We start from the raw sequence: 14,894 nt of genomic DNA on the forward strand, positions 1-14,894 counted from the left end.
GAACTTCCCCTTGGTTCCATTAGATTCAGAAGCTTTTGGGAAGGGTGGGTTTTGTTTAATTTTACGATTTCTTCACTTCTCTTGGTTACTGATTAAAGTACTCTATATTTGGGACACCTGGGTGGCTCAGTCAGTTAAGCGTGTGACTTCGGCTCAGATCATGATCTCACAGTTTGTGAGTTTGAGACCCATGTCGAGCTCTGTGCTGACAGCTGAGAGCCTGGAGCCTGCTTCGGATTCTGTGTTTCCCTCTCTCTCTCTGCCCCTCCCCCACTNACATAATCTAATTTAATTGTTTTATAATGAACATATAATTCTATGTAGATCCCATTTTTGGTTTCTATATTCCTTACACTTGTGTTTACTATTTTCTTTCTATGTTTAAATTGCATATATTTGCTTTTGCCTCTCATTTTCCTGATTAAATTTATGAGATTAGTCTATTTTATTATTTTATTTCAAAGAACTAGCTCTCAAATTATTCTAATGTTTCATTTAACTTATTTCTTCATTTATCTTTATTTTCTACTTTCCTTAGAGCATTTTCTTATTTTTGTAACATTTATGGTTGAAATCTTGAATTAATTTATTTTATCCTTTTTTTCATAATGAAAATAAAAGCTGAGACACAAATTGAGCCTCAGGCTAAAACCTAGGCCATTTCTCATGGAAAGCTTTTTCCTGTACAAATGTGGATTTGTACTCTTGATTCCCTATACAAAACATTTTAAATTAATCAAATTGAATTTTTAAAAGTGTTATTAATTTCTAGTATTATATTATTATCAGAGTATGCACTTTAAAAGCTCTTCTTCACTGCATCCTAATACATTATCCATATTTGTACATATGGCAAAAATATTTTTTAGTAATATTTCTTATATATTTATCTTCTCCTATGCCTTTGGTAAGTGCATGCAGCAGAGCAGAAATTAAAAATAACTCTTAGTCTGTTTTAGTTTTCTGGCTCTGATGTTTCCCAGAAGCATAGGAAGGCATGCGATATCAGATGGTTCCCAAAATTAGCCAAAAACCACCTCCACTCCCTGTCAGGAAATAGAGATGGTGTGGTTTCAAAAGTGAATGGCTTCCTGGTACATCCAGCAAGGTTGCACCCTAGCCAACATTAGGGCTCTCAGTGCAGACAGTCTCAAGTCCCCATGTGACCAGAAAACAGAGATAGGTGGAATGCTGGTTATTCTCTGTTTGTTCTTCACCCCTTCGGTGTATTAGGTGACTCATCCAATACCAGATGACTTCATCACTTAAGAGCTCTCACCTTCTGGTCTTTGGCTGAGCTTAGCCAGTGAGTAGCATGAGCAGGATAATGGAGGACTGGATAGAGAGACCAAGGTATCGATCTTCTCCCAACTCACCCAGCAGGCCACGATGTGAGAGGAACTTCATTTAGATACCCATGGTCACAGTTCCTGGTGACGGGTCCCTCTCACAAGGTCAGAGCTTCCACTGCTTTAAGGTAACAGCTCTCTCCTTCTTGTCACTTAAGGCTTAGGGATGAAGGCTATTAACTCATGCTAATCCCTGCATGTTTCACCGTTCATTGTTAGTTCTTTTAATTCTTCTCACATTTCTGTATAGATTTACTTCGTTACAGTCCCTTCAGGTTTGTTTTTGCAGGCTTTCTGTTTGATGCCAGCGATGTTAATGAGAAACCCGACTTCACGAGAAGACTCAGGATTAGGGGGTGAATGTATCAGTGGATACTGCAATGGACTGAAGAGGAAAGGCTGTTCCCCTCTCTGTATGAGGCACCAGATCTGGATTTAGCTAATTTAAATGAAATGATAAACTACTGCTTCTCCTGCAAATCCAACTCTATAGGGCAGGAGATTTACACATAATGCACACATATTTCATAAAGTCACCTGCGCTTTGGAATATCCATGGGAAGAAAACTGCTATTAAATTTACAGTTTATTTATGCTATCCATAGTCTCAATTATTTATGTATTTGTTTGTTTGTTTGTTTGCTAAAGGTGTTCTAATCTGACAATGGTGAATTAAAGGCTCTAAAGAAAACTATATTTCCGGCCTTGCCATCCAGTCCATGCACCACCTGCTTCCACTGCCTGCATGGAACTGACTCCCTGAGCTGCCCTGGCAGCAGGGCGTCTGGGTTTCCGGGAGCCCCAGGAGCAGGCTTGCCCCGGCCCCCCAGCACTCTGCAAGGCTACACAAGGAGGAGGAGCCTGTCCCGAATCCCTGCATGACTGGAAAAGGAGGCTTAATCTCAACATGGAAGAACTCTGCAGCAGAATGGAGGAATGCCTGAGAACAAGGAAAGATGGAGTGCGAAGACCAGCCATGGGTCTTGCACAGCAGGAGCTTATACTCCGGAAACCGAGGAAAAGTTAGGAATTGAGGGAAAGACAAATCACCTGGGAAAGACCAAAAATGAGGAAATACTAAAGCACAGGGGAAAAGCCCCGCGGTGTGGCAAAGCCAAAAAAGGGAAAGCCCAAGAGCCAGGGAAAGCCCAAAGAAGAAGAAAAGCCAGCCAGTGAACCAAAGGCTGCAGAAAAGTGCCCCGCTGAGGATGGCGCACCCAGGAAGGCCAAAAGAAAAACCAACATGGGGCTGGCTTGGCGCCACNATGAGGTGAAGAAAGCCATGCAGAAATGAATGGTGGTTGTATGGATGCAAAAAAAAGTTTACGGGATCCCTTCTACCAAAGGGGCCCAAGGGAACTCAGGGGTGCCTGGAGAGCCCCACAAAGGGGCTCTGAAGACTCTCCTTTTGCGCAGTGCCCTGGCAGGCATTTGCCAGACCCTGTGCTTTAAACTTACGTTAATACTTTTGCTTTAGAAGTCCCTCTTGTTATCAGTGGCCTTTTGACCCAACCAGAGCACTCTGTCAGTAGGGGACTCTTCACCCATGTGCATTGCAAAGACATTATAAATCTTGGAAAAATAAAACAGCCTATAACATCAAATAAATATTTCCAGTAAATTGTCTTTGTGTGTNTAGTTTTTAAATGCTTTTCTTGTACGTTTTTCTTTGTGATTAACTTACTTATTAACTTTTTCTTTAATTTTTAAAAGAACTAGTTTCATTAGCCTTTCAGTTCATAGCAGCCCCTTTATTTTTCATCACTGTCTTCTCCTTCAGAACTGAGTTCAAAGCTTAACAATGTCTTCCCATGTTTTCTGCCTCCCACACGTAATCAGGTACCTCTCCGATCCCCTTCTCTGTTGTGTTTTCTCCACACTCAGTCCTGTCTTCCTAGTAAGTCCTGTTTGCAATGTTTTATTTCTCCCTAAGTTTTATCCCTCTGCCTGGACCATTTTCCTATAGATGATGCCATAGCTCACTCCCTCACTTCCTTCCAGGCTTTACCCATATCATGATGTAAGTGAGAGGTCTTCCTACACTTCCTATTCTGTTTACCTCTTACGCATTCACTTAGCTATCACCATATACATTCTAAATGTTACTGTCCTCTGGGATGTGACTGTAAACACTGTGACATAAAGGACTGTATTTCTTCTGATCACTGACTGTAGTATTCCTACACCTAGCATACAACTTAACACATAGATAATATGCTGAACATAAATGTACTACCATTATTATTTAAGGTATGATTTCTCACCTTCTCCAATAAATACCTTCATTCCAATTTGAGAATCTGTGATTTTTAAAAGGAAATTTGAAACAGCCCTGTCTACTATTTTATTTAACATGCCAATTTATATATATTCTGCTCCAGGCTCATTTATTCATCTAATATAGAATATACTTAAGCCCATCTTTAGAGGAAAAAATCCTGCTCTTGAACATTCTCTTTGATTTAACTGTGTGTTTATTCTTTATGGTAATAATCAGAGACTAATAAACGTGTTCTTGGGAATCTTTTCCATTTCTTTTGTACTTTCTTTCTTTTATTACAAAATAATAGAGAAGTATAAAATGATAATAAATTTACCTTTGAACATTTATATTCTGTGTCTTTTAGCCTGGGGCTACTTGAAGTAAAGGTTATTTCACTCTGGGTTTTGGTTCCCCTTTGAAAATATTTTAGTTGAGATTCTGTCTTTTTCATACAGATCCCTCCATTTNGAATTGAGGAAAACTGCTCTTTAAGGGCTTCTCAAATGTAAGCCCTCATTTCGGGGTCTTTGCCTGTTCAAACAATGGGGAGTTCTCAGGGTTTTACATTTTCAGAAAGAAATATGACCATCTGAGAAAAGATCCATAAAACACATTAATCATATTCTAATTTTGTATATTCACTTATCACATTTCATTAAACAATTTCATGAGAAAATACCAGGCATACTGTCAGATTGATAAATAGGCTATTGTTTGGCATTTGGGAGGTTGTAAGGTTAGGTTTACTTTACCTTCAAAGGTTCCTCTTTTTTTTAACATTAAAAATGGGACTTGAACTATAACATACATAAGAAAAGTGTACTTGAGTGTAGACTATGATAAATTTTATCAAAGCAAATGCACCCATGTAACAAGCACCAGGTCAAAATAGGCAATACTTTTAATTCTTCACAAGATTCACTCATGCATTTAACTGCTTTCATTCCTCCCAAAATGTAACTACTCCTCTGACTCCTAAACCCATGAACAATTTTGCCTGTTTTTGAAATTCAATTTAAAAAAATGATAGTAGGGGTGCCTGAGTGGCTCCATCAGTTAAGCGTCCAACTTCAGCTCAGGTCATGATCTCATGGATCTTGGGTTTCAGCCCCGCAGTGGGCTCTGTACCGAGAGCTTGGAGCCAGGAGCCTGCTTGAGATTCTGTGTCTCCCTCTCTCTCTCTCTCCTCCCCAGCTCACACTCTGTCTCTCTCAAAAATAAACAAACATTAATTTTTTTTAATCGAAAAAGAAATTATAGTAGGTATGTTTTTGTGTCTCACTTCTTTTGCTCAAATCTCTTTCAGAAGATTGATCCATCCTATGTACTACATATAACTATCATTTGTTCATTTTCATTGCTTTATAGTATGTTATCCTGTGACTATACCATAGTCATTTCCAGCTTTGACTATTAGAAATTAAGCTGCTATGGGGTTGTCTGGATGGCTCAGTTAGCTAAGCATCTGACTCTTGACCTAGGCTCAGTTCATGATCTCGCAGTTTGTAAGATGGAGCCCTGCATTGGGGTCTGTGCTGATAGCACGGAGCCTACTTGGGATATTGTCTCTCTCTCTCTCTCTCTCTCTCTCTCTCTCTGCCCTTCCCCTGCTTGCACCTACCTGTCTCTCTCTGACCTTCCCATACTTGCACATGCACTCTCTCCTCTTTCTCAAAATAAATAAGTATTTGTTAAAAAGCTGCTATGAACATTCTCTCTCTCTGTACAAACACACACACACACGCATGCACGCACAGAGAGATAAATGGTAGTTATATGCTATGCCTAAGAACAAAACTGTTGAGTTATAAGAATTATGCACTTTTGCATTTACTACATAATGCCAAACTATTTTCAGTGGTTGTCTGAATTACATTTTTACCAGTTAGGAGTCCAGGTTATTCCAAATCCTCACCCTCAGCATTATTAGCTCTTCTAATTTCACCCATTTTTATGAGTTTGTACTGGTATCTCATTGCAGTTTTAAATTTCCCCAATTACTGCTGAGGTTGAACATTTTTTTTATAATATTCTTCAACTTTTGAACATGCTCTTTTGGAAGTTCCTGTTCAAATTTTCTGACCATTTTTTCTAATGGATTTTTTTCACATCCTGTCAAATCCAATACTTAAAACAATGAATAAACTAAAGGGGAAATCATAGGAGGAATCTGGTATACTCAACCGTGTAAAGGTATCATTTCTTCCCAAATTGATCTATAGATTTAACTTACTGTTGATGACATTCCAAATGGGATTTATATGGAAATTAAAAAGATAATGGTAAAAGGAACACAGAAATACAAGGGGTCAATATAACCAAGAAAAAAGTGGGGGACCCTTGTTCACCAGATACCAGGATGTATTATAAAAATGCAATAATCCAGGGGTGTCTGGGTGGCTCAGTTGGTTAAGCGCCCAACTTCAGCTCAGGTCATGATTTCATAGTTCTTGGGCTAGAGTCCCACATCAGGCTCTGTGCTGACAGCTCAGAGCCTGGAGCCTGCTTCAGATTCTGTGTCTCCCTCTCTCTTTGCCCCTCCCCTGCTGGCGCTCTGTCTCTTTCTGTCTCAAAAATAAACATTAAAAAAAAGTTTTAAAATGCAATAATCCACATGGCATGATGTTTGAGCATGTATAGACAAAGAGAAAAATGCAAGTTGAATTCAAGTCCAAAAGAGAACATTTGTACCAAGAAATTTTTATGACACACATAGTACTAGAGAACAGTGAGTAAGTGACATTCTTTTTAAGAAATGGTGTAGTGACAATTAGATTCCAAAGGAAAAAAGGAAGGAAGGAAGGAAGGAAGGAAGGAAGGAAGGAAGGAGACAATGAATTGAATCATAACCCATTCCTCATGCTAAATTCAATAATCAACTACAGGTGATATATACATCCAAATTCAAATGCTAAAACAATGAAGCCTATGCAGAAGACAACAAAATATAATATCATAATGGTTTGGGACAGGCAAATATTTCTTAAATGGGATACAAAATTATAAAGTGAACATTTATAAAAATGAACTACATGAGAATGAAGAATTGTGCTTTATCAAAAGGCACCAGTGAGTAAAGATGTAATCCAGAGGCAGAAAATACATTTGCAATGCAGAAAACAAAGGATTTGTATCCAGCACATAGGAACAACTCATGATTTTGATGAAGTTCAAGTTAATTTTTCTCTTTTTGAATCAGGCCTCTGGTTTCACCTCTAAGAAATATTTGGTTATCCCAAAGTCATAGAGATTTTCTTTTATGGTTTTTCTGTTTTACTACCAGAATTTCTTCTGGTCTTATATTGAAAACTGTGAAATTAATAATTATAGCATATAGAGGAAACCAAAAAATTCAAAAAATTCAATAACAAGTATTATGTTGGTGGGAAGAGATCAGCTACATCAAATAGACTGGGTATAATGATTCTTTGAATTTGCTGCTGTCTTCCTTGCTTTGTATATTTTGTAATGGAAGATGGGGAACTGATGTCTAAAAAGATTTTTATTCATGTAAATTCTAATATCTTAAAAACAATATTCTCAATGTGTGTGACATTCATCTTTCAAAAGTATCTATCAGACTGATATTGAGACACACATTTTGTAGACTGTCTTATGCCTACATGAAATTTGAAAATACAGTTAATCACTTCCAAAAATGATAAAAATCCATAATGATTTTATAAGGCAATTTTCATAGATTAAATATGACAATAATCCTAAATTCATAAAATGATTCAAATGCTGCCCAGCCTTCACTACCCTTTCCCATGTGATGCCCTCTCTGGAGCAGATGGGCTGAACAACATCTGGGGGAGTATACATCACAGCTAATCTATCACTGATGATGGGTATCTTAAGAGTATGTGAGCAATTTATTTGAATTTATCCTTGAAGGAGAGATGTAATTAGGAAGCTACGACAGGCCTAGTAAACGTATTGGTCAATTACAAAGATTACAGGAAGTTGATAAGAAAGGAGGGCTGCCCCTAGTATCATGGTAGAAGGAGGAAGCACAAGGCTACTCTAAGGCAACAAAAACTCCGCTCATCTACATACTTGTTTAGGTCTAATTGTTGACTTTCTAATACCACACATGCATGTTCATCCAGTTAAACTAAATCAAAGCTAGCAATAGAAAACATATTTGCAGTTCCGTAAGTTGAAAAAGTGATTTTTCTGTGTAACTTTCCTACGTGGATGTGGTATATAATAAATGTGGCCTTAATTCCAGCAAACTTGACCATCACCATGTTACAAAACACTTTATACATAAAAAATAATACTCAGCCTAGTAAAAGCCATTTGTTGCACAGAGCACTGCCCTAAGAAACTGAGGTTCACCAGAGGACTTAATATGTCCTTCAAATATAACTGCATCACGTAAATCGGAAAACGACACAGAGTTCCCTATTGGGTCTCAGTCACACCATTCCCTGCCCTCTGTGACTGCATACATTTACTTGCTGAATCCCATTTGCCACCAGCAGCTACTCTTAATAATCACTATAGTGATTTGTAAGAGAACTCGAGAAGGTCTCCCTGCATTTGGGGCCAAAGCCCTCACTCAAACACGAAGCACGCTGTTTCATGGTTTCCAGACTGTCCAGGTCTCCACTTACATTATTTTTCTGCAGGACGCGCAGTGCCTTGTTGACATTGTTCAGGGCATGAACTCTTGTGGATCCTTTTTCTTTTGGCTGAAAACAAAATGAAACAATGTTTACTGCCCAGCAGAGAGGGACAATCTACTAGAAAATGAAACAATTTATACATTTCACTTCTAAGTTTGAATATTTTAAATGAACTCAGGCCTTGAGGCATTAATATAATATACTTAAGTGCTCTGGGGTAATTGTCCTTGTCATAGGACTTTCTTAGCATGAACCAACTGCTCCTCAAGAAAAATGATAGTGTTTTTTTTTCTTCAAAAAAATGTATTTTGGTTACCATCTCTTCATTCTACAGCCCAGGTGGGGATTACTGCATGACCAGGAAGAGAAACAACATTGGATAAGGCTTATTAGTAGGGTAGAGAAGTGAGTTGATTTCATACTTGTAAAGAAAGTATAAAAGAGACTCGAGCCTAGAAAAATTATATAATGCCAAATAGGGTTAAGACAAACTATTTTTGTCAACATTACCTTAACTGTCTTCATCAACGAAGCTCAAAACCTCAATCATCTTTGGTTCTATAACCCTCACTCTCAATCCCCCAAATCCCATCTCATCCTCTAATTTCGAAACGGACATTTGCACAGTGCATTACAATATACGGATTAACTCACTTAAGCAGTTTCAGAGTTTTAGAAATTTTGCCATTATGATGCCTGCCATATTTACTCCTAAAATGAGATCTGCGTCTTAAGAAATTTGTAAGTGCACCGTCAGTCTACAAATGGTCCCCAACATGATGGTTTGATTTAGGATTTCTGGACTTTATGATGGTTTAAAAGTGAGATGCATTCAGCAAAAACTGTGCTGCACATTTTAATTTTGGATCTTTTCCCAGGCTAGTGATAACCCAGTACGATACTCTGGTGACACTGGGCAGGGGCTGTGAACCACAGCTCCCAGTCAGCCATGCAATCGTGAGGATAAACAACCATTACACTTAAAACCGTTGTGGTGTTCACTTTCAGTCAAGTATTACATTACATGAGACAGTCAACACTTTATTATCATATAGGCTTCGTGGTAGATGAGTTTCCCCAACTGCAGGCTAATACAAGTGTTCTGAACATGTTTAAGGTAGGCTAGGCTAAAGTCTGAAGTTCAGTAGGTTTGGTGTATTCAATCTATTTTCAAATTATATTTCCAATTTATGATGGATTCATAGGGACATAACCCCATGGTAAGTCAAGAAAGATCTGTATTATTAACCATAGGCACAGTGTTGTACTGCAGTTCTCTGGAACTTATTCATCTTGCAACTCCTCATTTTCCATATCTCAAGTTAAATGTTTTTGTCACAATAAATAAATGAACTTAAACTTAAAAGATCATTATGAATAAAAGCCTTATAAAAAGACATTCAGTAACAAAGATCCCCGATATTATGAGCCAATAACATCTATTACTTAACCTAAATTATATTACTGAAAAATGGCACCTTCTAGTTTTACATATGATAGAGTGTGCCAAAATAAAAATAATATTGAAGATTGTTTCATTCAGGAATAGGTCTTCTATTGCCAGTTAAATTGGTAATTACTAAATTAGTGCCTTTTACTAGATCAAGTAAAAAAACTATACTGATTTTGTTTCTTGTTTCTTAGTAAATTCCCCTGAGGTTCATGTGAACTTTCTTATGAATAATTCACATACCAGTTTTTGCCCTGTCAGGCCTTCCAGAAGATCTAGGAGGCGTCTCCCATCCTGTAGGTCACTGAAGAGGTTCTCTATGTGTTGCTTCCCAAACTGAAACATGAAAATACCCAATTAAACCAAGCACTCTTCCAGTGATCCATTTCCATGATTATGCCTTTTAAAACTGAAAGCTATGTTTAAGAATAAGCCATGTATCAATGCATCTGGGTGGCCCAGTCGGCTGAGCGTCTGACTTTAGCTCAGGTCATGATCTTGCGGTTCGTGGGTTCGAGCCCCATGTCGGGCTCTGTGCTGACAGCTCAGAGCCTGGAGACTGCTTCGGATTCTGCATGTGTCTCTCTCTAACTCTCTATCCCTCCCTGACTCATGCTCTCTCACTCTCTCTCTCTCACTCTCTCTCAAAAATAAACAGTAAAAAAAAAAAAAAAAAAAAAAAAAAGAATATGTAATGTATCTAACCCTTAACCTACCAAGGGTAAAGGATGAAAAGGGAACTTCCAAGTCAAAAACAAAAAAGCAATATATCATCATTAGGTCATATCTATTTAAATTGTTTTTTTCTTAATAAGGTGAGTTGGATATCTGTAGCCTAACTAGTCTAATTAAGTCAACTTTTTAAATGCTGATTCTATGAAGGAGAGATAGGCAAACACACAAAGAAACAGACCACATGCAATTTGCCCTGGGCAGGTGCTTAAAATTTAACTGTGTGGCATACTTGGCAGTATAACATATAATCATAGAGGGTCCACCACCCTGCACCCACAGAGCATGCTTTCTCTAAACATACACTTTGGAAACTATCTCAAAACAATCTATTTTCATCTTGCATGGCTCATATGTTAGATTTGATTTTAATTGAGTTGAAACGGCCCTGTGACATGCTTGCATCTATTTTCCTCAGTTCTTTACCTGGGAACTATACTGAGGAAAAATAATAACCACTCATAGCATCTTTTGTAGCAACTTCTCATGAAAAGCACTTCACTAAATGAGTAGATCGTAAAATCTTTGTGATACAGCTGTGGGTTAGCACTAATATACTCGCCTTATAGACAAGACAGAGATTGACCATGTGGCCATTTGTCACAAAAACTAGAAGATGGTAAAGCCAAAATTTTGTCTGGATTTGTGTAACTCCTGAGAGGCCTGTTCTTCCTAGTTTATCATACTGCTTTCTAGGCCTTTTCTTCCTTCCATCTGATTATCTTTCAAATATTTTCTTTTTCTGTCATGCCCTCAAATATTTTCTTTTTCTGGTTGAAAGCCTAAAATCCCTTCCTATGAAATCATTCACATCTCTTTCATCAGCCAGTTTCTCTAGAAAGCCCTAATTTATCAGTGACAGATGTTTATTGAGCACCAATAAACCTGAGCTTACACTAGTAAATCAGCCAGACATGACTTTTGAGTCCAGCAGAGAAAACCAATATTCCCAAAAGGTAAGACTATGCAGAAGCAGTAAAAGGGACCCAGGAATAGTTCCCCAGGAACTGCGGGAACACCCATAGTATGAGGACCATGAAATATTTTCTCCCAAATGTCAGGTGATGGGTCTAACATTAGTTTTCAGGTGACTGGGTACATATCAAGCCTTCCTTGATCGTGGGCAAACTTTGCATTTCACACAGGCCAAGAAAAACAAAGAATGGCATCAATTTCCAGGCAAAGGGCGTCCCTGAAGCTTCCAAGATTAAAGACATAGGATTGAAGCTCTCCATACAGCCAGGTAGCCATGTCAGTGACAAGTCCTGACAATGCCTGGGTGCTTCACCTAATGAGAACATAGATCCCCACAAAAAGGCCACACTCCCACCTCCAGCTTTGAAAAACAAGCCACATAGATGCTTTGACAAAGTTAACTGCAAGCTATTCTTTGGAAATTCGACTGTAATAATAGTTCTGCTTAAGAATTCCAGAGGAAAGAGAAGACAGCACAAAAATAAGAATATTCTGGAAATTTTAAAAACATCTTGACTACACATAATGTGCAAATAAATCTCAAAACAACCTGCCATTTTTATGAAATCTTACAGAAAGCTTTCTACTAATGAGTAAAGAAAATGAATGCACGCTTTATAATAATTCTGTCAAGAATCTCACATAGAACATGGGATTGCTTCGCATTTGGGGGATTGATATTAAGGTTTTACTTTCAAATTGGTTGAAGGTCTACCATGCCTTGAAAATGCTGTTGGCTGTTCTGTTTTCTTTTGTTTCATCCAGGAGCAAAATTTTACAGATGAATTTCAGAAGTGAGTGACTTCCAAACTTATCAACAAAAAGAATACTGCACACTGAAATGTGTCAAGTTTTGAAAAAAATAAAATATACTTACCTGACAGAGATACTTGTTCTTGTTAAAAAACATGTATCTGGATAGATAGATGGATAGATAGATAGATAGATAGATAGACAGACAGACGGATGGATGGATAGATAGATAGATACATGATAGATAACAAAGCCTGTCAAACCAGGAAGGATGTGAGTGGCAAGATGTTCATTCAAGAAGAGTAGGGGCAGGGGATGAGGTAAATGTTGGGTCACAGCGTAAAGCATGAACCCAAGACCAGAGGGATAATCTAACATCCAAGACACAAAGACTCTAAAGCTCATGCTTTGGGGACAGGGAGTCCAGACAAAGGTCAACAAGGCAAAGGGGATCTTGCTTTGATCCAAGCTCTTATACACAGGCCAAGGTATTTTATAATTCTTTAAACTGGAATCAAACAAAATGGAGAGGGAATGAAGAAGTGTAGGTAATCAGAGGCCTCCAGGCACATCTATTTGGGGCACTTGAAAGAATGAGGTGACAGAGAAAAAGTTCCTGCTATCATATATAACTTTCATAACTCATATGATACATGATACATTCATGTATCATAATTGAAATCCAATTTCTATTTGTTACATCCACATTCTCTAAGAGAGTGCTTCTCAGAATGTTCTACCAAAGCATCCTTCTAGCAGATGAGACAGAATGAATTTACCCCAAGTCTGGCAGTATAAATTAGGCAGTGACAGCAGGTTCAAAATGTCTATAAACACATACGTCTTATGCTAAGAATTTATTGAGATTTTGCCTTTGTTTCTGAGTGAATGTTTGTTTTTAAAGTATTCACAAGCACTTAGGAGTGAAATTTCCCCTTCTAGGTCTAATTAAAGTGACACTTAATGAAATGCACGGTATTTAGCCTCTAACTTCATGGATCTTCAGGTGCTCAGTATTTTTCTTCCTGTGGTATGAAGACCCCAGGGAAAGCAAAACATCTCATTTCTCTTGGATGGTTTTCATTTCTTTCCTAGATTAAAATCCTCATTCCGTAACATTAAAGCTATGATACACTAAAAGTAGCACATCTTTGGGAGGCAGAAAGAGCTGAATTTAAACTCAAGTATTCTATTTACTAGCTGTGTTGTCTCAGACAAGTGACTTAGCCTTTCTGAAGCACAATATACTCTTCAGTAAAATGGAAATTGAAATAATACCACTTCAGAGCACTGTTCTGAGGCTTAAATAAAGTGCTATATTTAAAGTGCTATACAGACTTCACAGACAGTAGACACTCAATAATCACGTAATCACGGGATTTTTTGTTGCTTGTTTTATTCAATTATTCCTTGACTTCTCTTTCTCTGACCAAATTCTAGACTAAATACAATTATGGTACATTACTGAATCTACTAGAAAGTGTAGAGCTCACATACAGTGTGTTCTGGTTTTTTCTTAGTTTGGTGCCCCTGTAAGAGTGAAAGCCAAGGACAGATGTCACCCATATTCTATTACTAATACTGGTAAATGTGGATGGCACTCAGAGGCTTCGAGCCCCCTCCCCCTTTGTTCTTAGGGTTACTTTTCACTAAATCTGTTGTTTACCTCCCTTTTCACCTTCTATACCTAGCATGTCTTTTTGTTGCAAATGACATTTGAGCCATAAAAACAGGAATATTTCTTTAAAATTCCCTACCTTTAACAGCTTTCTTTTCAAGTATATGAAAATTATTTTGTAAAACACACAAAACATTAAACTCTCTTTGGGCCATATGACCCTATTGCTCTCTGTTTTCAATCCCTTTCATGACTTGTATTTTCTTTAAAAGGTGAACTTTTGATATTACTCAGCAGTTTACTGTATTCATTTACATATTGTCTTCTTCCTTACTAACCCAAATAACAAGATGAAAGGACCATAAAATGAGATAATAAGGCTTCCTGATCATTGTCAGTATGATATATAGAAATACAGATGCAGAGAAAGGGTTTAAAAGAAAAAAAAAATCAGATAGGTTGATTAGCAAGTGGGGTAAACAAAGTGAAAAAAATCAAAGTGGAAGAAAAAATTGAAAGGGACAGAAATACATTTGTGAAAATATTTATATCACTTCTGATTCTTCAGAGTTGTGGCAACCTTTTAACCTAAAAATACACAGGGATCAATATAATATTTCAATGAGAGGTAAAGAGCACAAGAGTTATTTAGCATGGCCTTCTGGTTACAGAAAGGTCAGCCTCTGGATATCTCTGTTGGTCAGAAAGCCAAGATACTTCTCTGTTATTATAAATCTTTAGATACTTGATATACCACAAGCACTGCAAATCAAACACCAAAAAGGAGGGTAAAAATAACTCAAAATGTACTGGTGGATGATGCTGACCACCTCCCATAAAATTATGGCAATCCATCATGATATAAATAGGTGGTTTTCATAGATGATAGTTTTTTTTATTCCTTTTGTTTTTTTATTTATTTTTGAGACAGAAAGAGACAGAGCATGAGTGGGGGAGGGGCAGAGAGAGAGGGAGACACAGAATCTGAAACAGGCTCTGTCGGAACAGAGCCCAATGAGGGGCTCGAACCCACGAACCGTGACATCATGACTTGAGCCAAAGTCGGACGCTTAACCAACTGAGCCACCCAGGCACCCTGATAGATGATTGTTAAGTATGG

At 37.7% G+C, this 14,894-nt stretch overlaps 1 protein-coding gene across 1 annotated transcript in view; it reads right to left on the reverse strand.

Moving 5' to 3' along the window:
- LOC144221774 (dystrophin-like) overlaps positions 1-14,894 on the reverse strand; it is a 150,420-nt gene that overhangs the window by 115,948 nt on the left and 19,578 nt on the right. The window contains exons 2-3 of the mRNA XM_077752330.1: positions 9,940-10,032; positions 8,235-8,312 (exon numbers count right to left, since the gene is read on the reverse strand). Coding sequence (XP_077608456.1) covers positions 8,235-8,312; positions 9,940-10,032 — 171 coding nt within the window. The remainder of the gene's footprint in view (positions 1-8,234; positions 8,313-9,939; positions 10,033-14,894) is intronic.

The sequence above is a fragment of the Crocuta crocuta genome, unplaced genomic scaffold, assembly GCF_008692635.1.
Source record: "Crocuta crocuta isolate KB4526 unplaced genomic scaffold, BGI_CrCroc_1.0 scaffold834, whole genome shotgun sequence".
NCBI classification, from domain to species: domain Eukaryota; kingdom Metazoa; phylum Chordata; class Mammalia; order Carnivora; family Hyaenidae; genus Crocuta; species Crocuta crocuta.